Raw genomic sequence first — 25,841 nt, 5'->3', positions numbered from 1 at the left:
CCATACCAACAGCGTCAAATAATATAAAGTATCTTGGGGAAACACTGAAAGCAACTGAAAGACAAGTATTATATAAAAAAAAAACAACTTTAAAACATTGAAGAAGATATCAGAAAATGGAAAGATGATTTCCCATGCCCAAGGATCAGTATGATTAATATAGTAAAATTAGTCATCCTATCAAAAGCAATTTGTAAACTCAATATAAACCTGATGTAAAGTCCAAAACAATTTTTCACAAATCTTAAAAGGACAATTTTCAGCTTCATATAGAAACATGAAAAAACTAGGATTGCTGAAAGAATCCTGAGTCATAAAAAAAACTGTGAGAGCTATCACTATGTTTTATTTCAAGTTGTACTACAGGGTTATAGTCATAACAAGAGCATAGCATGTTATGAACCCCAGATGACATGTGCTGATCAATGTTAATCAAATTGGAGACCAACACAAAGCCACACACCTATGGACACCAGATTTTTGAAAGAGAAACCAGAAACACACACTGGAAATTAGACATCTTTAACTAATGCTACTGGTCAAACTGGATGGCTGCATGTAGACAAATCCAAATAGATGCATATTGATCAACCTGCACAAAACTCAAATGCAAATAGACAAAAGATCTCACCACAGAAACAGATACACAGAACCTGATAGAAGATAAAATGGAGAATAGCCTTGGACTCATTGGCACAGGAAAACTTTCTGAACAGAACACTGTTAGTACACATACTAAGATCAACAATTAATAAATTGACCTCATGAAACTGAGAAGCTTCTGCACAGGAAAGGACAATGTCCTTCAAAGTGTCAGCCTATAGAATGGGGTAAGATTTTCACTAACTACTCATCCAACAGAGGGATAATATTCACAATTTATAAAGAACTCATTAACTAGATATTTTTAAAAAAATGAATAATCCACCTAAAAAATGGGTACAACCTAAACAGAATTTTTAAAAGAGAAAACTCAAATGAATATGAGACACTTAAAGAAATGTTCTAAAGTCCTGCATGACTGGTGCAGGCCCCAAGCAGGCTGAACAACTCTGGTGCCATTGGTGCCCAGATCCAGTGCTTTGAATCCATCCACACTAACAACTACTCCATCCACAAGCTACTGGAGCACATGGAGTAGCTGGTCCTGCAGAACTAGATGTCAACCCTAAATAGTGCAGTCCCGGTCCTCTGGCAGTCCCTAACTTGGGGCTAATGTAGCTATGTCAGCACTGCTTGCCCTGCTGGGAGACCCCCCTGGTGGTAGCAAGGGGGGGGAGGACAGTGGTGCTGCCTGCTGTCTACAAGCATAAAGGTAGAGCCTGGCAAGCCTTGAGGAGGCCAACATCAAGGTGAGGAGGACAACATCAAAGAAAGAGAGGTAGGTGGCAGCCTGGAATTAACAAGGAACTTTCCACCACAACCCACCACCCACCAACCCAAAGCCCAGCTGACCACAAGTTCAGACTGAGTCTGGGCAACAGGAGGATATCTGAGATGAGTCCAAGTGGTGATCCAGTGTAGGCAAATTAATAAATGGTCTTAAATACAAAACACAGAGCCAGAAATTGGGGTTAAAACTGAGAGAACAGAGGAAAACAACAAGCCATAAGCCAACCTCACCTCAACGACCCTCTGCTTCCAAAGAGACCACTTCCTGTATACACACACCTATATTCCCTTTTCTTCTGCTAACTCATTTCCTCCCTCTGCCCAGATACATCACTTCCTCTTCATGCCCAGCTCTGTCACTTCTGTCTGTCTGTACACACCTCCAGACCTTTATGGTTCAATAGTGTTGGAAATTAAGGCATGTGCCACCACTTCTGGCTCTGTTCCCAGTGTAGCCTTGAACTCACAGTGATCCAGACTGATCCCTGACTCCTTAGTGATAGGATTAAATCATGTGCTATCATTCCCTGAATTCTGTCTAATATAGTGGCTGGCTTTTTCCTCTGATCCTCAGATAAACTTTATTGGGGGACACAGATAAAATATCACCACAGTCCAGTATTTATGGTCAAAAAAAAAAGAAAGAAAACCAGAAAATACCAAGTGGTGTTGGATCTGGGCTTTAATCCCAACATTCTCAAGGCAGAGGCAGGCAGATCTCTGTGGAGCTCAATGCCAACCTGGTTTACAAATGGAGTTCCAGGAAAACCAGAGCTGTTACAAAGAAAAACCCTCTCTCCAAAAACAAAAGATAAAAGAAGAAAACACACCAATGACTAATTACATTGAATATTTGCATGTAAAGCTTATTGGGCACAAAAGTATACTGTGTGTCACTATGCAGTTTTCCAATGTCCTTAAGGTCTGAGTGCAAAGGTGAAAGCCTAAAATCTTCAAATTAAATCAGGAAGCAGAGAGAGCTAATGGAGAAGCCTAGGCTAGTTATTGTCCTTAATCTCAAGGACAATCCCAGTGATGGACTTCTGCCACTGTGAAGGCTATTTTTGGTTGTCAACTTGACTGCATCTGGAATGAACTACAATCCAGAAATGGAGGGCACACTTGTGAGAGATTATTTTTTGCTTGGTTTCTTCTGCATCAAGAGCAGAGAAACACACACATTTAATGAGGATCTCTAGGTGTTAAGACACACACCTTTAATCCAGACCTTGGGACAAGAAGACACACCTTTAATTTTGGCCACACCTTCTGCAGGATGACTATATAAGGCCATGGAAGAAGGAGGCTTTTGCTCATTTCTCCCTTGCCCTTGCCTTGTTACCAAGCCCATTCCTTCAGTGGAATTTGTTCCTACTTCTTTGGGATTCCAGCATGTGCTGAAGACCAGCCAGGAGATCCAGCTTTGTGGACCAAGCCTCTCCTGGATTCAGCGACTTTCAGTTCAAGTCACCCATTGTTGGATTAGCGGGACTGCAGCCGGTAAGTAATTCCAATAAACTTCAGAGAGAGAGGAAGAAGGTGAATGAATCATTGTATAAGTTACTCTGTTGTTTTTGAGAACTCCATGGCTCTACCACCTTAGGTTTCTCACATAGGCCAAAAAACCAGTAGGCAAAGGCCCAGGCTGTAGGTACAATTCTCATGCAAACTACCTTGGTGGTTTTGTTTACCTTATCTCAGGCCTTTTGAGTACTTGGTGTCCAGTAGCTAGTGCTGCTGGCAAAGTTGTGGAAGCCACAGAGGTGAAGCTTTCTAGGAATAAGTCACTGGTGGACAGAGAACTCATAATGCAATGTCACAAGACACCTAACAACACAGCTCTATGAGGAACAAGATGTTCCCAGACCCACAGATTCTAGGTATGTTGAAAGCCGTAGTGTAAATAAACTGATCCTTTCCAGTATTCAGTCTTAAGTGGCCCTGATCATAGCCACGGTAAAAATAACAAGGGCTCTATTATGGTATAGAATCTGAGAAAAAAAACAATCTGACAAGTCATGATTGGCTGGTTGCTTATGGTGAAATTACGAAGAGGCAATATGAAGAATACTAGATACGAGGCCTTAAGGGGCACTTGTCTGCAGCTGGGCCTTTTGCTTGTACATTGGAGTCACTGTTGGATGCCTACACAGCATGGAGAATGGAACAATGGTCCTGATAGATTTACAGGTCTCTAATCAACTGGACCTCAATATAGTGAGGATGTTTCCAATTTTGTTGGTTTTGCTTCCTGGGATTTATATTTACTGTTTAATATTTATATTTATAATGTTAGTTTTTGTTGTAGGGTTAATTGGTGCCTGTATTGTCCCATTCTTCATTAATTGTTATCCTATTTCATTTTTGAAAATTAAGTCTCTTATTTCCATTTTGATTCATTTTACTGTATTTCAACATATTTAAGTATATGCCACACATACCCAATTTGATTATACCATGTGATGATATATTGTGTCCCTTAGTAAAATTTTCTTGATGATCAGAAAAGAGAAAAAGCCACTAGATTAAAAACAGACCAGGCAGTGTTGGCACACACCTTTACTCTTTGCACTCAGGAGGCAGAGATCTCTGTGAGTGCAAAGCCACCCTGGAGTACATGAGATTGAATCAGTCTAGGAGAGAAACAGAACCAGGAAATAGTGGGGCACACCTTTAATGCCAGCACTTGGGATCTCATGCATTTGCTTTGGAAGCACCTATGTCTTTAATTCCAGGACTAGGAAGGAAGTGATAGCTGGGAAGAGAAAAGTATAGAAGGTATGAGGAGACAGGAACTAAAACTTTTCAGGCTGAGGAGTCTTAGAGCTAAGACTTGGCAGTGGCTTGTTCCTTTGTCTCTCTAATCTTTCAGCAATTACTCTAAAATCTGGCTCCAGGACTTTTGTGAAAAGACCTACTAGATTTTGTACTACAAAACATTTCCAGATATGCCTGTACTTCACCTTGATCATATTGCCCTGTACTATTTCAGTACCCCTACCACAGCTTTGTGACTGATACTATGACTTTTACAAAAGCTCAGCCTCCTCCTCCTTCCTCATGACCCAAAGAAGACAAAGTATATCCTTTTTCTGTTTGTGGAACTGCTTTGTCTCACATAAAACTACATCTAGTTTTAGCTTTTTCCTTATAACACAACAGAACACTAGTCATGGTGCTGAGTGTGGACCATTCTCCACAGTCTCCTTACTCATTATGATGTTTAACAATTTGATTGTTACTAATTTTACTTCTCATGCGCCTGGGTGAGGCCATTTTGATTGTGAACGAGGGGCTCTTTAGTGTGCTGCTGAGATGGCTGTGAAGTATCAAAGAATTTCATTAATGATTTTCCAATCTATATTCATCAAGGAAAGCTATTTGTACTTTCTTTATTCATTGAGCTTATTTAGTTGTGAGCTTAGGGTAATACCACCACTGAGATCAGTTTGAATACATTCCTTAGCTTTCTTTTTTATGAGTCTTTTCTGTAACATTGGTGTTTGTCTTAATTGGGGTTTCTGTTGCTGCGAAAAAAAAAAAGCTATCCATGACGAAACAACAAACAAACAAAAAAAGCACAGAAAAATAGTTGGGAAGGAACAGGTTTATTCAGCTTATACTTCCAAGATGGTTGTTCATCTCCAAACAAAGTCAAGACAGCAACTCAAACACAGCAGGCTCCTGGAGGCAGGAGATGATGCTGAGTCCATGGAAGGGTGCTGCTTACCTGATTGCTACCCCTGGCTTACTCAGCCTGCTTTTTATAGAACCCAGGACCAACAGCCCAAGGATAGCACCACTCACAATGGGCAAGTGCCTCCCCCATTGGTCACTAAGTGAGAGAATGCCAGACAGCTGGATCTCATCAAGACATGTCATCAACTGAGGTCCCTTCCTCTCTGAGGACTCTAGTTTGTGTCAGGTTGACCAGCAAGTTCCCAACACAGTGTTCGTTCTTCTCCAAAGTTTTGATAGATTCTAGGAATCCAAGAAGCCTGGGCTCAACTTGGCTTGAAGCCATTTTTTTTTTACCAGCCACACCTGTTGCTTATGACTCAAGTCTTATGTGTTTATTTTTAATTTATTTTAATAGTCATACACGTCTACGAATTCCTTTCATATTTTCTAATTTCCTGGAGTCTAGGAGTTGAAACAAACTTGAAAGATCCTCTGGACTATAGTTTTTAGGACATAACCTCTCTTTTTTTCTCCTGTAAGTTTGTATCTTCAATCTCTTGATCAGTTTGGGCCAGGATTTTTCATTTGGATATATTCTTGAAAAATGAACAAGTCTTTCTATCTCTGATCTCAGTCTTTTCCTTTGCACATATACATCAGCAATTCCATCTTTGACCTTTGCTATGATTCCTCATCTAGTGCTTTGAGGTTGTGTTCTTCTAGTGTTTCTATGTTCTTGACCTGCATCATTAGATTGTTTGGGATATCCCACATTCCATGACAGAATTCATAGTACTAAACATCCATTCTGAAATTGCATTTATTTTTTTTCAGGTATTGTAAGTCCCAGCAATTGCCAACAAGATAAAGTGATTGAAATGGAGTTGAACATCATGGCCAGCCCCTCAGAAGAAAACATCCTTGAAAAGGATTTCAGAATCTTGACATCTCTAGGCTTTGGTGGATATGGGGAGGTGAAGCTTGCCTGCCACCTTCCTACACATACACAGGTGGCTGTCAAGGTCCTGGAGAAGGAAAAGAATTCCCTGGCTCGCATCAACACTGAAGTAGAGATACTTCAATCTGTGGAACACAGAAACATAGTTCATTTCTTTCATGTTATTGACACAAGTACAATAACTTACCTGATCATGGAATATGTTCCAGGAAAGGATCTGTTTGTGTTCCTCGGGGAGAGGCATTTTCTAGAGGAGGATGAGGTTAGACCAATATTCCAACAGGTCGTTTCAGGGGTTCATTTTCTCCACCATAAACGAATTGCCCATCGTGATATTAAATTGGAAAATATCCTTATGGACGAAGCTGGCAATGTCAAGCTTTGTGACTTTGGTATGGCCAGACAGCTGGCAGAGGGGCAGATGTTGGAGGGAGTCTGTGGCTCCTTGCTCTATTTGGCTCCAGAGATTTTGGCAAGGAAACCCTATGATGCATTGGCGGTAGATATGTGGAGCTTGGGAGTCCTCCTATATGTACTGGTCACAGGACAATTTCCATATGAAGAAACCACCTTTGATGGTATGTGCAGAGTCATCACCACCACAAAGTATCCCATTCCTTACCACTTGTCAAAACCCTGCATCATCCTCATTGAACAATTACTCAAGGTCCCCAACCAGCACAGAATAACAATATGTCAGCTCCAGGAAAGACAATGGCTGGGCAACATCAAAGAACATGCAGCACCTCCAACTAAGGAAATCCTTCTCAAGGTCATGGAGACCATGTGCACCATGGGCTATACCCCTGAGGAAATTGTATCATCTCTAAAACACAAGCAACTAAATAACTTAACGGCAACCTTCAATATCCTCAAATACAAACTGAGCTGTGGGGACAGCCATCAGCAGAATCAGGATCCCTGCTTAAATGGCAACCCTGTAGGTGCTCTTCAGCCCCTTTTCCCCTTGAAGAGAAGAGCCAGTGAACCTGCCTTTCCAACAAGTATGGGAGATGGGAAGAGACGCAAGATACACCATGCTCAATAGATACTCAAGCCAGGAGAAAAAGCCCTGTTCAGATGAAACTGTCCCACAAGGAGATGTCCCAATGGCTAATGTCATCAACAGTGCTGCAGGACACATTGCAATCAACAGCAATTCTGTGGAGAGCCTGCCTGGTGATCTCCCCTCAGGTGAATCAGCCCCAGATTGAACACACACATGGTGTCTGAACATAGGCTTCTCCACAGAGGAATCATTCATGGGGCCCAACAGGTCCAATGACCAGTGCCAAGATGAACCTACAACAACTGGATCCTTGTCACTCAGGGGCTGGAATCTGATGAAGAAGACAATTTCCCATGCACTGAGAGCACTGTTTTTTGGCTCCAAGCCCACTCCATTGTGAGCCCTGAATCCATGTGTAAGCTACAAAGAAACTGGAGGATTGTGCAGTCCATAAGACACCCAGTTCTTTGGCCACCAAGATGTTCTCCTCCGTTGTATCTTGACTATGTTATTTTAATAAATTTCCTTTAGTAAATCACAAATATACTATCTCAGAGGGCACCTGCCAGGTATATCTCCCCTTCAGTCAAATCAACACACACACAAACACTCACATGAATGCATGAATACATACAACTTGGTATCATGGCCTGCTAGGTATACAACCATAAATTCTAAGCCTTCCACATTGCTAATGTTCAGGACCTGCCCAGTACCACATTTTCTATAAACAAAGCCCCAAATATGCATATAGGTCTGTGTACCAGTTCTTGCCGGGTATTGCCTCCCCTACTGCCGTAGCAAACCCCTCTCTTCTCTCTCCTTTCTTTCTCTTTCTCTAGATTCACACACTCACACACACACACACACACACACACACACACACACACACACACACATATACACACTGACACACACACTGACACACACAGACACACACAGACACACACACACACATCTAGACTACAAGACCCATTAAGCATGCCTGTTTAAAAAGAGATTGCTATACATACAATCCCTGTTCACAGTCCCTGCTAGGTAACCTCTCTCCGATAGTAAAAGCCCAACATATGCATACAAGTCTACATGTCAGGTCCTGGTACAGAACCCTTCTCCATCATCTTTAGGCCCCTTTATATACACCAATCAGTTGTTACAACCTACAGAAAGGATAATAAATGGCAGTGTTTGCGGTGCTGTTTACCTCATGGAAAGGTCACAGTCACAAGAGAACCCAGTGGCAGTTTTTAGAGCTTTATTAGGAGGGAAAAGGGGTGGAGGGAAGGGGACCAGGCCTGGTGAGAGAGGAAGATAGTGGAGGGAATGGGAGCAGAGCAGAGCAGGGAACAGAGAGAGAGGGTAGGTTTAATGTCTGGAATTTTTTAAGGTTCAGATTGTGTGAACACTTACGTTGTCGCCAGCGCCCGCTAATGACTTAAGACTCAAGACCCCCAGGAGTGAGGGCAGGATCCTTATACCTACTATATAAACCCCTGCCTGACCATCATAGACTCCAAAATCATACAAGGGAAGTGTCATGTTCTGATATGTGGGGAATGGCGGGAGGGAAGAGGGGAGTCTTTGATTGTTGTGTAAAATGAACAAAAATTTTTCTTATTAAAAAACAACCTAAGTTTAAAAAAAGAAGAAGAATCCAAAGGAACCCGAACAAAATTAAAAAAAAAAAAAGATTATCCACCGTGATCAAACTGGCTTCATCCCACAAATGTATAGATCATTCAAGACACATCAATCAATAAATATGATCCACAATACAAACATTGAAAGACATAACCACATATTCAACTCATTAGATGCAGAAAAGGCCTTGGAAAAAATCTAACACCCCTTCATGATAAAAGTCCTGAAGAGATTAGAGATGCAAGGGCTTGCCTAAACAGAATAAAGACAGGCTACAGCAAGTCGAAAACCAACATCAACTTAAATGGAGAGTAATTCATAGCAATTCTACTAAAATCAGTAATGAGACAGGTTTTCCACTCTCTCTGTCCCTCTTCAATACAGTACTTGACGTCTTAGCTAGAGCAAGAAGACAACTGAAGGAGATCGAGGGGACATAACGGGAAAGGAAGAAGTCAAGATAGCTTTCTTTGCCAATGATATCATAGTATACATAAGTGGTCATAAAGTTTCCACTCAGAAACTCCTATAGCTGATACACACATTCAACAAAGAAGCTGCATACAAATTAACTTACAAAACTCAGTAGCCCTCCTATTTAAAATTGAAAAGACAAATGAGAAAAAAATCAGGGAAACAATACCATTCGCAACAGCCTCAAATAATATCAAGTAACTCCGGGTAAAACTAACAAAGAAAGTGAAAGACATGTATGACGGAGGAAAAGAAAAAGAAGATATCAGAAGATGGAAAATCTCCCATGCTCGTGGACCAGTAGGATTAATATAATAATAAGAGTCATCCTACCAAAACCAATTTACAAACTCAATACAACCCCCACTAAAAGTCCACAGCATTTTTTCACAGATCTTGAAAGGACAATTTTCAGCTTCATATAGAAAAACAAAAAACCTAGGATTGCTAAAAAAATCCTGAGTCATAAAATAACTGTAAGAGATATAACTATTTTTTTATTTTTAGTTGGACTAAAGAGTTATACTCATAAAAACAGAATGGCATGAACCCCAAAAGACATGTGCTGATCCATGTAATCAAATTGAAGACCAAGACATAAAGCCAACACATATGGACACCAGATTTTTGAGAGAGAAACCAGAAACACACACTGGAAATTAGACAACATCTTTAACTAATGCTACTGGTCAAACTGGATGGCTACATGTAGAAAAATCCAAATAGATGCATATAGATCACCCTGCACAAAACTCAACTGGAAATAGACAAAAGATCTCACCATAGAAAAAGATAAACAGAACCTAATGAAGATAAAATGGAGAATAGCCTTGGACTCATTGGCACAGAAAACTTTCTGAACAGAACACTGTTAGTACACATACTAAAATCAACAATTAATAAATTGACCTCATGAAACTGAGAAGCTTCTGCACAGCAAAGGACACTGTTCTTCAAAGTGTCAGCCTACAGAAAAGGATACATTTTCACTAACTACACATCCAACAGAGGGATATATATATATATATATTTCACAATATATAAAGAAATCAATAACTAGATATCAAAAAACCCGAAAACTCCATCTAAAAAGGGGGTACACCTAAACAAAATTTTCAAAGGTAGAAACTCAAACGAATGTGAAACACTTAAAGGAATGTTCTGAAGTCCTGCATGACTGATGGGAGCTCTGTAAAACGAATTGCTAAATGATCTTTTTAATAAAAAAACAATCCCTGAGCTAGATGTTGTGGTCAAAACTGAGAGATCTGAGAAGCACAAAAGAGACATCCACATTCTGACTGCTAGAAAATCCTCAGCAAAGAGACAGCTACTTCCTGTATATACACGCCTATATGTCTTTTTGTGCTCTGCCACCTTACTTCCTCACTCCTCCCAGCTACATCACTTCCTCTTTCCACACAGCTCTATCACTTCCTGTCTGTCTGTACAGACCTCCAGACCTCTTTGGTTAACTAGCACTGGGATTAAAGGCATGAGCCACCACACATGGCTCTGTTCCTAGTGTGGACTTGAACTCACTCACGAGATCCAGATGATTCTCTGCCTCCTGAATGCTAGGATTAAAGGCAGGTACTACCACTGCCACTGCTTGACATCTTTGTTTAACATATTGGCTCACTTTTTGCTCTGATCCCCAGACAAGCTTTATTGAAGTGCACAAATAAAATATCACCACAAAGTTCTAAGTAGGCTGATCAACTCTGGTGCCATCAGGGCCCAGATCCAGTGCTTTGAATCCATCAACCCCAACAATTACTCCATCTACAAGCTGCTGGAGCACACGGAGGAGCAGGTCTTGCAGAACCAGTTGTCAACCCTAAATAGCCCAGGACCTAGATGCACCTGCCAGACCCTAACTAGGGCTGATGTGCTATGGCAGCACTGCTTGAACTGCTGGGAGACCCACCTGGTGGTAGCAGGGGGTGGGGTAGGACAGTGGCACTTCCTGCAGACTACAAGCATAAAGGTAGAGCCTGGCAAGCCTTGAGGGAGACAACATCAAGGAAAGAGTGGGTAGCAGCTAGGAATTAACAAGGAACTTTCCACCACAACCCACCACCCACCAACCCAAAGCCCAGCCTGACCACAAGTTCAGACTGAGTCTGGGCAACAGCAGGATATCTGAGATGAGTCCAAGTGGTGATCCAGTGTAGGCAAATTAATAAATGGTCTTATTAATACAAAACACAGAGCCAGAAATTGGGATTAAAACTGAGAGAACAGAGGAAAACAACAAGCCATAAGCCAACCTCACCTCAACGACCCTCTGCTTCCAAAGAGACCACTTCCTGTATACACACACACCTATATTCCTTTTTCTTCTGCTAACTCATTTCCTCCCTCTGCCCAGATACATCACTTCCTCTTCATGCCCAGCTCTGTCACTTCTGTCTGTCTGTACAGACCTTCAGACCTTTATGGTTCAATAGTGTTGGAAATTAAGGCATGTGCCACCACTTCTGGCTCTGTTCCCAGTGTAGCCTTGAACTCACAGTGATCCAGACTGATCCCTGACTCCTTAGTGATAGGATTAAAGGCATGTGCTATCATTCCCTGAATTCTGTCTAATATAGTGGCTGGCTTTTTCCTCTGATCCTCAGATAAACTTTATTGGGGGACACAGATAAAATATCACCACAGTCCAGTATTTATGGTCAAAAAAAAAAAGAAAACCAGAAAATACCAAGTGGTGGTGGATCTGGGCTTTAATCCCAACATTCTCAAGGCAGAGGCAGGCAGATCTCTGTGGAGCTCAATGCCAACCTGGTTTACAAATGGAGTTCCAGGAAAACCAGAGCTGTTACAAAGAAAAACCCTCTCTCCAAAAACAAAAGATAAAAGAAGAAAACACACCAATGACTAATTACATTGAATATTTGCATGTAAAGCTTATTGGGCACAAAAATATACTGTGTGTCACTATGCAGTTTTCCAATGTCCTTAAGGTCTGAGTGCAAAGGTGAAAGCCTAAAATCTTCAAATTAAATCAGGAAGCAGAGAGAGCTAATGGAGAAGCCTAGGCTAGTTATTGTCCTTAATCTCAAGGACAATCCCAGTGATGGACTTCTGCCACTGTGAAGGCTATTTTTGGTTGTCAACTTGACTGCATCTGGAATGAACTACAATCCAGAAATGGAGGGCACACTTGTGAGAGACTATTTTTTGCTTTGTTTCTTCTGCATCAAGAGCAGGGAAACACCTATCTTTAAGGATGATCTCTAGGTGTTAAGACACACACCTTTAATCCAGATCTTGAGGCAAGAAGACACACCTTTAATTCTGGCCACACCTTCTGCAGGAAGACTATATAAGGCCATGGAAGAAGGAGGCTTTTGCTCATTTCTCCCTTGCCTTGTTACCAAGCCCAATCCTTCAGTGGAATTTGTTCCTACTTCTTTGGGATTCAGCATATACTGAAGACCAGTCAAGAAATCCAGATTTGTGGACCAAGCCTCTCCTGGATTCAGCAACTTTCAGTTCAAGTCAACCATTGTTGAATTAGCTGGACTGTAGCCTGTAAGTAATTCCAATAAACTCCAGAGAGAAAGAGGAAGAGGGAAATTGAATCATTGTATAAGTTACTCTGTTGTTATTGAGAACTCCATGGCTATACCACCTTATGTTCCCCAAATAGGCCAAAACCTGATGGTCAAATGCCCAGACTGTAGGGACAATTCTCATGCAAACTACCACAGTGGTTTTGTTAACCTTATCTCATGCCTTTTGAGCACCTGGCGTCCAGTAGCTAGTGCTGCTTGGAGAGTAGTGGAAGCCATGGAGGTGAAGCTTTCTAGGAGTAAGTTACTGGTGGATAGAGAACTCCTAATGCAATGTCACAAGACACCTAACAACCCAGCTCTATAAGGAACAAGATGTTACCAGATATTTGGCTTCTAGGTCTGTTGAAAGTGTGAGTGCAAATAATCCCTTTATCCCTAGAATTGATTCTTAAGTGGGACTTGATCACAGTCATGGTAAAAAATAACAGGGACTCTGTTATGGTATAGAAGCTGAGAATAAACAATATGACAAGTCATGATTGGCTGGTTGATTATGGTAAAATTACAAAGAGGCAGTATGAAGAATACTAGATACTAGTCCATAAGGGGCACTGCCTGCAGCTGGGCCTAATCATTGTACATTGGAGTCACTGTTGAATGCCTACACAGCATGGAGAATGGAACAATGGTCCTGATAGATTTGGAGTTCTCTAATCAATTGGACCTCAATATAGTGAGGATGTTGCCCATTTTGTTGGTTTTGCTTCCTGAGATTTATGTTTGCTATTTGACATTTATATTTATAATGTTGGTTTTTGTTTTAGGTTTAATTTGTGCCTGTATTGTCCCATTCTTCATTAATTGTTATCCTATTTCATTTTTGAAAACTAAGTCTCTTACTTCCATTTCAATTCTTTTTCCCTGTTTTAAACATATTTAAGTATATGTCACACATACCCAATTCATTTATACCATCTGATGATATATTGTGTACCCTAATAAAATTTGCTTGAAGATGAGAGAAGAGAAAAAGCCACTAGACTAAAAATAGAGACCAAGCCATGGTGGCACATACCTTTACTCTTTGCACTCAGGAGGCAGAGATCTGTCTGGATATCTGTCAGTGCAAAGCCACCCTGAACTACATGAGATTGAATCAGTCTAGGGGAGAAACAGAACCAGGAAACAGTGGGACACACCTTTAATCCCAGCACTTGGGATCTCATACCTTTGCTTGGGAAGCACCTATGTCTTTAATTCCAGCACTAGGAAGGAAGTGATAGCTGGGAAGAGAAAAGTATATAAGGTATGAGGAGACAGGAACTAAAGCTTTTCAGGCTGAGGAGTCTTAGAGCTAAGACTTGGCAGTGGCTTGTTCCTTTGTCTCTCTAATCTTTCGGCATTTACCCCAAAATCTGGCTCCGGGACTTTTGTGAAAAGACCTACTAGATTTCGTACTACAAAACATTTCCATGTATGCATGTACTTCACCTTGATCATATTGCCCTGCATTATTTCAGTACCCCTACCACAGCTTTGTGACTGATACTATGACTTTTACAAAAGCTCAGCCTCCTCCTCCTTTCTCCTGAGCCAAAGAAGACAAAGTACATCCTATTTCTGTTTGTGGACCTGCTTTGTCTCACAAAAAACTACATCTAGTTTTAGCTTTTTCCTTATATCACAACAGAACACTAGTCACTGTGCTGAGTGTGGACAATTCTCCACAGTCTCCTTACTCATTATGATGTTTTCCCATTTGATTGTTACTAATTTTACTTCTCATGTGCCTGGGTGAGGCCATTTTGATTGTGAATGAGGGGCTCTTTAGTGTGTTGCTGAGATGGATGTAAAGTATCAAAGACTCTCATTAATGATTTTCCAATCTATATTCATCAAGGAAAGCTGTTTGTACTTTCTTTATTCATTGAGCTTATTTGGTTGTGGGCTTAGGGTAATATCAGCACTGAGATCAGTTTGAATACATTCCTTAGCTTTCTTTTTCATGAGTCTTTTCTGTAACATTGGTGTTTGTCTTAACTGGGGTTTCTGTTGCTGCAAAAAAAAACAGCTATCATGACAAAACAACAAACAAACAAACAAAAAACACAGAAAAATAAAGTTGGGAAAGAAAAGGTTTATTCAGCTTATACTTCCAAGAAGGTTGTTCATCTCCAAACAAAGTCAAGGCAGCAACTCAAACAGAGCAGGCTCCTGGAAGCAGGAGATGATGCAGAGGCCATGGAAGGGTGCTGCTTACCTGATTGCTACCCCTGGCTTACTCAGCCTGCTTTTTATAGAACCCAGGACCAACAGCCCAAGGATAGCACCACTCACAATGGGCAAGTGCCTCCCCCATTGGTCACTAGTTGAGAGAATGCCAGACAGCTGGATTTCATGGAGACATGTCATCAACTGAGGTCCCTTCCTCTCTGATGACTCTAGTTTGTGTCAGGTTGACCAGCAAGTTCCCAACACAGTGTTCGTTCTTCTCCAAAGTGTAGATAGATTCAGGGAATCCAAGAAGCCTGGGCTCTACTTGGCTTGAAGCCATTTTTTTTTACCAGCCACACCTGTTGCTTATGACTCAAGTCTTATGTGTTTTTCTTTTATCTTATTTTAATAGTCATACATGTCTACGAATTCCTTTCATATTTTCTAATTTCCTGGGGTCTAGGAGTTGAAACAAACTTGAAAGGTCCTCTGGACTGTAGTTTTTAGGAAATAACCTCTCTTTTTTTCTCCTGTAAGTTTGTATCTTCAATCTCTTGATCAGTTTGGGCCAGGATTTTTCATTTGGATATATTCTTGAAAAATGAACAAGTCTTTCTATCTCTGATCTCAGTCTTTTCCTTTGCACATATACATCAGCAATTCCATCTTTGACCTTTGCTATGATTCCTCATCTAGTGCTTTGAGGTTGTGTTCTTCTAGTGTTTCTATGTCCTTGACCTGCATCATTAGATTGTTTGGGATGTCCCACATTCCATGACAGAATTCGTAGCACTAAACATCCATTCTAAAATTGCATTTATTTCTGTTTCAGGTATTGTAAGTCCCAGCAATTGCCAACAAGATAAAGTGATTGAAATGGAGTTGAACATCATGGCCAGCCCCTCAGAAAAAAACATCCTTGAAAAGGATTTCAGAATCTTGACATCTCTAGGCTTTGGTGGATTTGGGGAGGTGAAGCTTGCCTGCCACCTTCCTACACATACACAGGTGGCTGTCAAGGTCCTGGAGAAGGAAAAGAATTCCCTGGCTCGCATCAACACTGAAGTAGAGATACTTCAGTCTGTGGAACACAGAAACATAGTTCATTTCTTTCATGTTATTGACACAAGTACAATAACTTACCTGATCATGGAATATGTTCCAGGAAAGGATCTGTTTGTGTTCCTCGGGGAGAGGCATTTTCTAGAGGAGGATGAGGTAAGACCAATATTCCAACAGGTCGTTTCAGGGGTTCATTTTCTCCACCATAAACGAATTGCCCATCGTGATATTAAATTGGAAAATATCCTTATTGACGAAGCTGGCAATGTCAAGCTTTGTGACTTTGGTATGGCCAGACAGCTGGCAGAGGGGCAGATGTTGGAGGGAGTCTGTGGCTCCTTGCTCTATTTGGCTCCAGAGATTTTGGCAAGGAAACCCTATGATGCATTGGCGATAGATATGTGGAGCTTGGGAGTCCTCCTATATGTACTGGTCACAGGACAATTTCCATATGAAGAAACCACCTTTGATGGTATGTGCAGGGTCATCACCACCACAAAGTATCCCATTCCCTACCACTTGTCAAAACCCTGCATCATCCTCATTGAACAATTACTCATGGTCCCCAGCAAGCACCGAATAACAATATGTCAGCTCCAGGAAAGACAATGGCTGGGCAACATCAAAGAACATGCAGCACTTGCAACTAAGGAAATCCTTCCCAAGATCATGGAGACCATGTGCACCATGGGCTATACATCTGAGGAGATTGTATCATCTCTAAAACACAAGCAACTAAATAACTTAACGGCAACCTTCAATATCCTCAAATACAAACTGAGCTGTGGGGACAGCCATCAGCAGAATCAGGATCCCTGTTCAAATGGCAACCCTGTAGGTGTTCTTCGGCCCCTTCTCCCCTTGAAGAGAAGAGTCAGTGAACCTGCCTTTCCAACAAGTATGGGAGATGGGAAGAGACGCAAGATACACCATGCTCAATAGATACTCAAGCCAGGAGAAAAAGCCCTGTTCAGATGAAACTGTCCCACAAAGAGATGTCCCAATGGCTAATGTCATCAACAGTGCTGCAGGACACATTGCAGTCAACAGCAATTTTGTGGAGAGCCTGCCTGGTGATCTCCCCTCAGGTGAATCAGCCCCGGATTGAACACACACATGGTGTCTGAACATAGGCTTCTCCACAGAGGAATCATTCATGGGGCCCAACACGTCCAATGATCAGCCCCAGGATGAACCTACAACAACTGGATCCATGTCACTCAGGGGCTGGAAGCTGATGAAGAAGAGAATTTCACAGTTACTGAGAGCTCTGTTTTTCTGCTCCAAGCCCACTCCATTGTGATCCCTGAATCCATGTGTAAGCTACAAAGAAATGAGAGGACAGTGTAGTCCATAAGAGTCCCAGTTAGTTCTTTGGCCACCAAGATGTTCTCCTCCGTTGTATCTTGACTATGTTATTTTAATAAATTTCCTTTAGTAAATCACAAATATACTATCTCAGAGGGCACCTGCCAGGTATATCTCCCCTTCAGTCAAAGCCACACACACACAAACACACATATGAATGCATGAGTACATACAACTTTGAGTCATTTTTGCTAGTTATACAACCATAAAGTCCAAGCCTTCCACATGACTAAAGTTTAGAACCTGTTCAGTACCACATTCTCTACAAAGTCTCAAATATATATATATGTCTGTGTACCAGGTCTTGCTAGGTATTTCCTCCCCTACTGCCATAGCAATAGTCTCTCTCTCTCTCTCTCTCTCTCTCTCTCTCTCTCTCTCTCTCTCTCTCGTTCACAATGCGGTGTCAGTTACTGCTACATATCTTTCCATTCAACCAAACCCCACACAGGTATCTAGATGTAGATCATACTCCCTGTCCCTTCCCCTGTAACCAAAACCCTCATACAGTGTTTGCTGTGTCTAGTTCTACTTGGGATTTCCTGCAACACAGAATTAGAGTTCAGTTTCTGCTAACTCTGCCCCTCCCCAAGAGCCAAATGTCACAAAACAAATAGAAACCTAGGGATCAGTCCTTCTTGGTAGCCTCTTCCTGACAGTAAAGCTTCAAATAAAAGGATAAGTGTCAAGTCCTGCTAAGTAAGCCCTCCAATATCTATTCCTCCTTATTATATATTCACATCTGATGACTGGGAGCTAAGAACAGAAGATATAAAGAACTAATGACATCAGTCTTTCTGGATCTGGAATTTCTTACTCAATATAATCTTTTCCTCATCCATCCATTTCCCCAGAAAAGATGGCTCACTAACAAAGAGGGTTAATGTGTTGAGCAGTTGAACCTAAGCTTGTGGTTTTGCAGTTGGTGACAGATTGTGAGACCCGTTTTCTTGATTAAGGATTAACATGGGATCCCAGCCCACTGTGCACACTTCCTTCCCTTGAAGTTGGGCCTGAGTCGTATAAGAACTTCATGTGAGTGAACCACGAAGAGGAAGGCAATAGCAGCTTCCCTCCATGTTCTCTGTCTTTGCTCCTGCTTGAATTCCTTACCTGATTTCCTTAAATAATGGACTGTGATCAGAACATGTAAGTGACAAAACGCTATCCTCCCCGCATTGATTTCTGTCATGATGTCTGTCAGCAATAGAAAGTATACTAAGACAATGTCCTAAGATGGGTATCAACCATGGGACCCTACTTTCTCCACCTCTCATCCAGCATCATCTCTGCTATCCCACCTACAAGACAGTGCTTCAATCAAGGAAAGATTTCAATTAACCATTTCTTATAGTTGCATGACTGCCTACATTCTCTCTGAGATAAATTGTTGGTCATTAAAGCTAAATGTCCATTGACAAAATACATGTATGTGCACACTACCACCAAAAAATAACAGGAATGAACCATCACTGGTCATTAATATCCCTTAATATCAATGGACTTAATTCACCTATAAAAAGACATAGGCTTACAGAATGGATACGAAAGCAGGACCCATCTTTCTGCTGCATACAAGAAACACATCTCAAATTCAAAGATAGACACTACCTAAGAATAAAAGGCTGGCAAAAGACTTTCCAATCAAACGGTCTTAAGAAACAAGCAGGTGTAGCCATCCTGATATCCAGCAAAATAGACTTCAAACTAAAATCAATCAAAAGAGATCAAGAAGGGCATTACATACTCATCACAGGAAAGATCCACCAAGATGAAGTTTTAATTCTGAACATTAATGCCCCAAACACGAGGGCACCCACATATGTAAAAGAAACATTACTAAAGCTTAAACCACATATAAAACCCCACACATTAATAGTGGGAGACCTCAACACCCCACTTTCACCACTGGACAGATCTCCGAAATCGAAACTTAACAGAGAAATAAAGGACTTAACTGATGTCATGACTCAAATGGATTTAATCGATATCTACAGAACATTCCATCCCAACAAAAAAGAATATACCTTCTTCTCAGCACCCCATGGAATCTTCACTAAAATCGACCACATACTTGGCCACAAAGCAAATCTCAACAGATACAAAACAATTGGAATAACCTCCTATGTTTTATCAGACCACCATGGTTTAAAGTTACATTTCAACAACAACAAAAACTACAGAAAACCTACAATCTCATGGAAACTGAATAATGCTCAACTGAATCACCAATGTGTTAAGGAAGAAATAGAAAGAAATTAAAGACTTCCTAGAGATCAACGAAAATTAAGACACCACATACCCAAACTTATGGGACACTATTAAAGCAGTGCTAAGAGGGAAATTCATAGCACTAAATGCCCACATAAAGAAGTTGGAGAAATCTCACACTAGTGACTTAACAGCACACATGAAAGCTCTAGAACAAGAAGAAGCAAAGTCTCCCAGGAAGAAGAGACGCCAGCAAATTATCAAAGTGAGAGCTGAAATCAATAAAATAAAAACAAAGAGAACAATACAAAAAAATAGTGAAACAAAGAGTTGGTTCTTTGAGAAAATCAACAAGATAGACAAGCCCTTATCCAAACTAACCAAAAGACAGAGAGGGAGCATCCAAATCAACAACATCAGAAATAAAAAGGGGGACATAACAACAGACATTGAGGAAATCCAGAGAATCATCAAGTCATACTTCAAAAACCTCTACTCCACAAAACTGGAAAATCTAAAAGAAATGGATAATTTTCTGGATAGGTACCACATACCTAAGTTAAATCAAGACCAGATAAACTATTTAAATAGTCCAATAACTCCTAAGGAAACAGAAACAGTCATTAAAAGTCTCCCAAGCAAAAAAAAAAAAAAGCCCAGGACCAGATGGTTTCAGCGCAGAATTCTACCAGATCTTCAAAGAAGAGTTAATACCAATACTCTCTAAATTGTTCCACACAATAGAAACAGAAGGAACATTGCCAAACTCCTTCTATGAGGCTACAATTACCTTGATTCCTAAACCAAACAAGGATACAACAAAGAAAGAGAACTACAGACCGATCTCCCTCATGAACACTGGTGCAAAAATACTTAATAAAATACTGGCAAACAGACTCCAAGAACACATCAAAACAATTATCCACCATGATCAAGTAGGCTTCATCCCAGGGATGCAAGGGTGGTTCAACATATGAAAGTCCGTCAATGTAATACACCATATAAACAAACTCAAAGAAAAAAAAACCACATGATCATCTCACTAGTTGCAGAAAAGGCATTTGACAAAATCCAACACCCCTTCATGATAAAGGTCTTGGAGCAATCAGGAATACAGGGAACATACCTAAACATAATAAAGGCAATTTACAGCAAGCCAACAGCCAACATCAAATTAAATGGAGAGAAACTCAAAGCGATTCCACTAAAATCAGGAACGAGGCAAGGCTGTCTGCTCTCCCCATACTTATTAAATATAGTACTTGAAGTTCTAGCCAGAGCAATAAGACAACATAAGGAGATTAAGGGGATACAAATTGGAAAGGAAGAAATCACTTGCAGATGACATGATAGTATACTTGAGTGACACCAAAGATTCAACCAAGGAACTGATACAGCTTATAAACACCTTCAGCAACATAGCAGGATACAAGATCAACTCAAAAAAAAAAATCAGTAGCCCTCCTATATACAATTGACAAAGAGGCTGAGAAGGAAATCAAGAGATACATCACCCTTTACAATAGCCACAAATGACATAAAATACCTTGGGGTAACACTAACCAAGCAAGTGAAGGACCTATATGACAAGAACTTTAAGTCCCTGAAAAAAGAAATTGAAGAAGATGTGAGAAAATGGAAAGATCTCCCATGCTCATGGATAGGCAGGACTAACATAGTAAAAATGGCAATTTTACCAAAAGCAATCTACAGATTCAATGCAATCCCCATCAAAATACCAACACAATTCTTCACAGACCTGGAAAGAATAATACTCAACTTCATATGGAAAAACAAAAATCCCAGGATAGCCAAAAGAATCCTGTACAATAACACAACCTCTGGAGGCATCACGATCCCTCACTTCAAGCTCTACTATAGAGCTACAGTAATAAAAACAGCTTGGTACTGGCATAAAAACCGACATGTGAACCAATGGAATCGAATTGAAGACCCTGACATTAATCCGCACACCTATGAACATATAATTTTTGACAAAGAAGCCAAAAGTGCACAATGGAAAAAAGAAAGCATCTTCAACAAATGGTGCTGGCATAACTGGATATCAACATGTAGCAGGCTGCAAATAGATCCACATCTATCACCGTGCACAAAATTTAAGTCCAAGTGGATCAAGGACCTCAACATAAATCCAGCTACTCTGAACCTGCTAGAAGAGAAAGTAGGAAGTAGTCTTGAACACATTGGCATAGGAGATCACTTCCTAAATATAACACCAGTAGCACAGATACTGAGAGAAACAATCAATCAATGGGACCTCTTGAAACTGAGAAGCTTTTGTAGAGCAAAGGATACGGTCAACAAGGCAAAGCGACAGCCTACAGAATGGGAAATGGTCTTCACCAACCCCACATCTGACAGAGGACTGATATCCAGAATATATAAGGAACTCAAGAAATTAGACATCAAAATGCCCAACAGTCCAATTAAGAAATGGGCTATAGAACTAAACAGAGAATTCTCAACAGAGGAAACTCAAATGGCTGAAAGACATTTAAGGAATTGCTCAACATCCCTAATCATCAGGGAAATGCAAATCAAAACAATTCCGAGATAGCACCTTACACCTGTCAGAATGGCTAAGATCAAAACACTGAAGACACCTTATGCTGGAGAGGATGTGGAGCTAGGGGAACTCTCCTCCACTGCTGGTGGGAATGCAAGCTTATACAACCACTTTGGAAATCAATATGGCGCTTTCTTAGAAAATTGGGAATCCATCTTCCCCAAGATCCAGCTATACCACTCTTGGGCATATACTCAAGGAATGCTCAATCATACCACAAGAGCACTTGCTCAGCTATGTTCATATCAGCATTGTTTGTAATAGCCAGAACCTGGAAACAACCTAGATGCCCTTCAACTGAAGAATGGATAAATAAAATGTGGTACATATACACGATGGAATACTACTCAGCAGAAAAACAATGACATCATGAGGTTTGCAGGCAAATGGATGGATCTAGAAAAAATCATCCTGAGTGAGGTAACCCAGACTCAGAAAGACAAACATGGTATGTACTCACTCATAGGAGGATACTAGATGTGGAACAACGATGACTGGACTGCTACTTACATCACCAGGGTGGCTACCTGGAAAACAGGACCCCAAGAAAGACACGGGGATCACCCAATGATGGAGAAATGGATGAGATCTACATGAACAGCCTGGACATGAGTGGGGGTAATGAAGGGTGAGGGTCGAGGGAAAGAGAGCTTGGGGGAGCGGGAGATCCTAGCTGGATCAAGAGCAGAGAGGGAGAACAAGAAATAGGAGACCATGGTAAATGAAGACCACATGAGAATAGGAAGAAGCAAAGTGCCAGAGAGGCCCACAGAAATCCACAAAGATACCCCCACAATAGACTGCTGGCAATGGTTGAGAGACAGCCCGAACTGACCTACTCTGGTGATGAGATGGCCAAACACCCTAATTGTCATGCTAGAAACCCCATCCAATGACTGAGGGATCTGGATGCAGAAATCCACGGCTAGGCCCCGGGTGGAGCTCCGGGAGTCCAATTGGCGAGAAAGAGGAGGGTTTATATGAGCGAGAATTGTTGAGACCAAGGTTGGATAAAGCACAGGGACAAATAGCCAAACGAATGGAAACACATGAACTATGAACCAATGGCTGAGGGTCCCCCAACTGGATCAGGCCCTCTGAATGGGTGAGACAGTTGATTGGCTTGATCTGTTTGGGAGGCATCCAGGCAGTGGGACCGGGTCCTGTGCTCAGTGCATGAGTTGGCTGTTTGAAACCTGGGGCTTATGCAGGGTCGCTTGGCTCGACCTGGGAGAAGGGGACTGGACCTGCCTGGACTGAGTCTACCAGGTTGATCTCAGTCCTCGGGGGAGGCTTTGCCATGGAGGAGGTTGGAATGGGGGGTGGGCTGGGGGGAAGGGGAAGGGGTCGGGAGGGGGGAGAACAAGGGAATCCGTGGCTGATATGTAGAACTGAACTGTATTGTAAAATAAAATAAAATTTAAAAAAAGAAAAAAAAACGCCGGGCGGTGGTGGTGCACGCCTTTAATCCCAGCACTCGGGAGGCAGAGCCAGGCGGATCTCTGTGAGTTCAAGGCCAGCCAGCCTGGGCTACCAAGTGAGTTCCAGGAAAGGCGCAAAGCTACACAGAGAAACCCTGTCTCGAAAAACAAAAAACAAAACAAAACAAAACAAAACAAAATACATGTGTGTGCAATTGTGTATGATAGATAAATGAAGTTATACCATTTGAGGTGATAATGCTACCTGCAAGAGTCATAGCCTAACAAAAACACCTGGGCCAGAAATGAGAAACTTTTTGTTGAGTTGGTGAACAGGGGAGTCTAAGAGACTCTCAAATCAGGACAGGCCATTGCTGCTGTCCTTGGTTGCCTCTCAGATTCAAGGTCAGACCCTTTTAGTGAAGATACCGTGTACTTCAGACACAGGAATTGGAGGAATCGAGGTCTAACTGACCTGAAAGCCTCCCTCCATGAGGACTGCCCTTCATAGTATGGGAGGGTGTTATGTAAACTGACAAGGTGGAGGAGAAATCTGCTGCCATATCCAGCTGCAAATCTATGAGCTGCAAAAATGAATGGGCCTGCAAGATAACTGTAATAGTGGCATTTTTATTTGGATAAAGCAACAAGTTCCTAAAGAATATATGTCTGGTACTATAAACCTAAACAATTAACCTTGGATGGAGAAGTCATGAACCAGCTTGTATAAGAGAGCTACTACTTCCATTTCCTAAACCAATGTAGTATCTAACTATTCCAAATGCATAACCTTGTACAAACAGATAATTGTAGGAATTGACCTTCGTCAAAAGAGCTTCCTTTTTAAATATGAGACTATTATAGAGACTCACAGCTGGTCAAAATGCAGAGAAGTGACTATGCCGTGCTAAATCTAGACTGATGAATCTGCAATTGTGTCTTTCACGGGACAGGTAAGCTCTGCCTCTCAATAATGTGGTTACATATGCAAGAGAAACCAGATAGCAGCAGTTCACATGCAAATGGGGACAGGGACAATTCCACATGGACACCGCTAGAAGAAGAGTTACAGGTTGTCAGTACCTGCTGAGAGAAGAAGTGTCAGTCTCCTCCAAGGACAAACTCCCACATAGGATGTTCAGTCCCCAGTGGTCCACCCTGGACACAGGGACAAATGAACAAAGCTAATTGGACTCGGTAGATTATATATACATGTGTGTATGTATATGCACAAACCACACATATACATGCATGTGGCTCTTTAAAGAGATCATAATTTTCGGAGGCACAAGGGGGAAGGGAGTTGTCAGGAGAGATTGAGATGCAGTCTTCATGTGAGAAGTTCTCAAAAACCACATGAGAGCTTGTTTGGAGGTTCTAGCATGTTGGTAAAATAGTTATGCATTAGATATCTTTTGAAATACAAATACAGACTGATGTAATTATTGTTGTAAGATATAAAAATAAACTCTGTGGCCCTGGGAAAGTAGAAGAGAGATATAAAGAAAAGAGTTATACACTGCCTTCCAAGCTCAGTAAATAATAAATATTCCTAGAGACTCAGAAAAAGATTTAAAAAAAAAAAACCACATGAGAACAACAGCCCTTAAAGGACCTAGTTCAGGTTGGGCAGGGATGCTGAGGAAATGTAAAAACTGCATCCAGGAATTTGAGGACTAGTTCGCCAAGTGATTGACAGTGTTTTCCCAAAGTACAAGAAAACACACAAATGGAATAACTTTTGGAAGTTGCTACAACTGAGAAATAGAAATTTCTGGATTAAAATGACCCATCACAAAAGAAGTGCAAGGAATGGGGAAATCGGTGAGGAAAATAATGGATTGGTTTGGTAATGTTTTGTATTGTTTTAATTTTAGGCTATTGATAACAAGTATAGACATGACAAGCCATGGCTAGTTGATGATGCAACTTTTGAGTTTACAAAGTAAAGGTTTTAACATGGACCTAAGCACTGGCATTAAGGAAGACAGGGGGCTCTTAGGGGGAAAAGGTCTGCACGAACTCAAGACATGGATATTGCATTCTTCAGAGAGCCTGGATTTTTGTTTCAGACTCTTAGTTCTTTGAAGACAGGAATTCCTGAGAGCCTGTTGATGCTCCATTTAGGCATGATCACAAGTCAATTGTTCACATATATTGACCGATGAACCTTTCACTCAGGACAGACTAGAAACAGAGACCAAACCCCAATCTGACCCGAATCTGACCCAATCAAACCAAGTCTATTTTCACAACTAGAAGGAGACCCTTGAAGGGAAGAGGTGTGGGGAGATACGGA

At 41.2% G+C, this 25,841-nt stretch overlaps 2 protein-coding genes across 2 annotated transcripts; both read left to right on the top strand.

Moving 5' to 3' along the window:
• Positions 1 to 5,966: 5,966 nt before the first annotated feature.
• Positions 5,967 to 7,079, top strand: LOC131926102 (putative sperm motility kinase W). The gene has a single exon (XM_059281405.1). It carries the CDS (start codon positions 5,967 to 5,969, stop codon positions 7,077 to 7,079), a length of 1,113 nt encoding a protein of 370 aa, XP_059137388.1.
• Positions 7,080 to 7,140: 61 nt separating this feature from the next.
• Positions 7,141 to 16,897, top strand: LOC131926101 (putative sperm motility kinase W). The gene is made up of 2 exons (XM_059281404.1): positions 7,141 to 7,225; positions 15,726 to 16,897. The coding sequence occupies exons 1-2, from the start codon at positions 7,141 to 7,143 to the stop codon at positions 16,895 to 16,897; spliced, it is 1,257 nt and encodes a 418-aa protein (XP_059137387.1).
• Positions 16,898 to 25,841: the final 8,944 nt, after the last annotated feature.

Source organism: Peromyscus eremicus, chromosome 16_21 (assembly GCF_949786415.1).
Source record: "Peromyscus eremicus chromosome 16_21, PerEre_H2_v1, whole genome shotgun sequence".
In the NCBI taxonomy this organism is placed as follows: Eukaryota; Metazoa; Chordata; class Mammalia; order Rodentia; family Cricetidae; genus Peromyscus; species Peromyscus eremicus.
The sequence above is the reverse complement of the archived record's forward strand: the minus strand, read 5'-3'. Positions and strand labels throughout refer to the sequence as shown.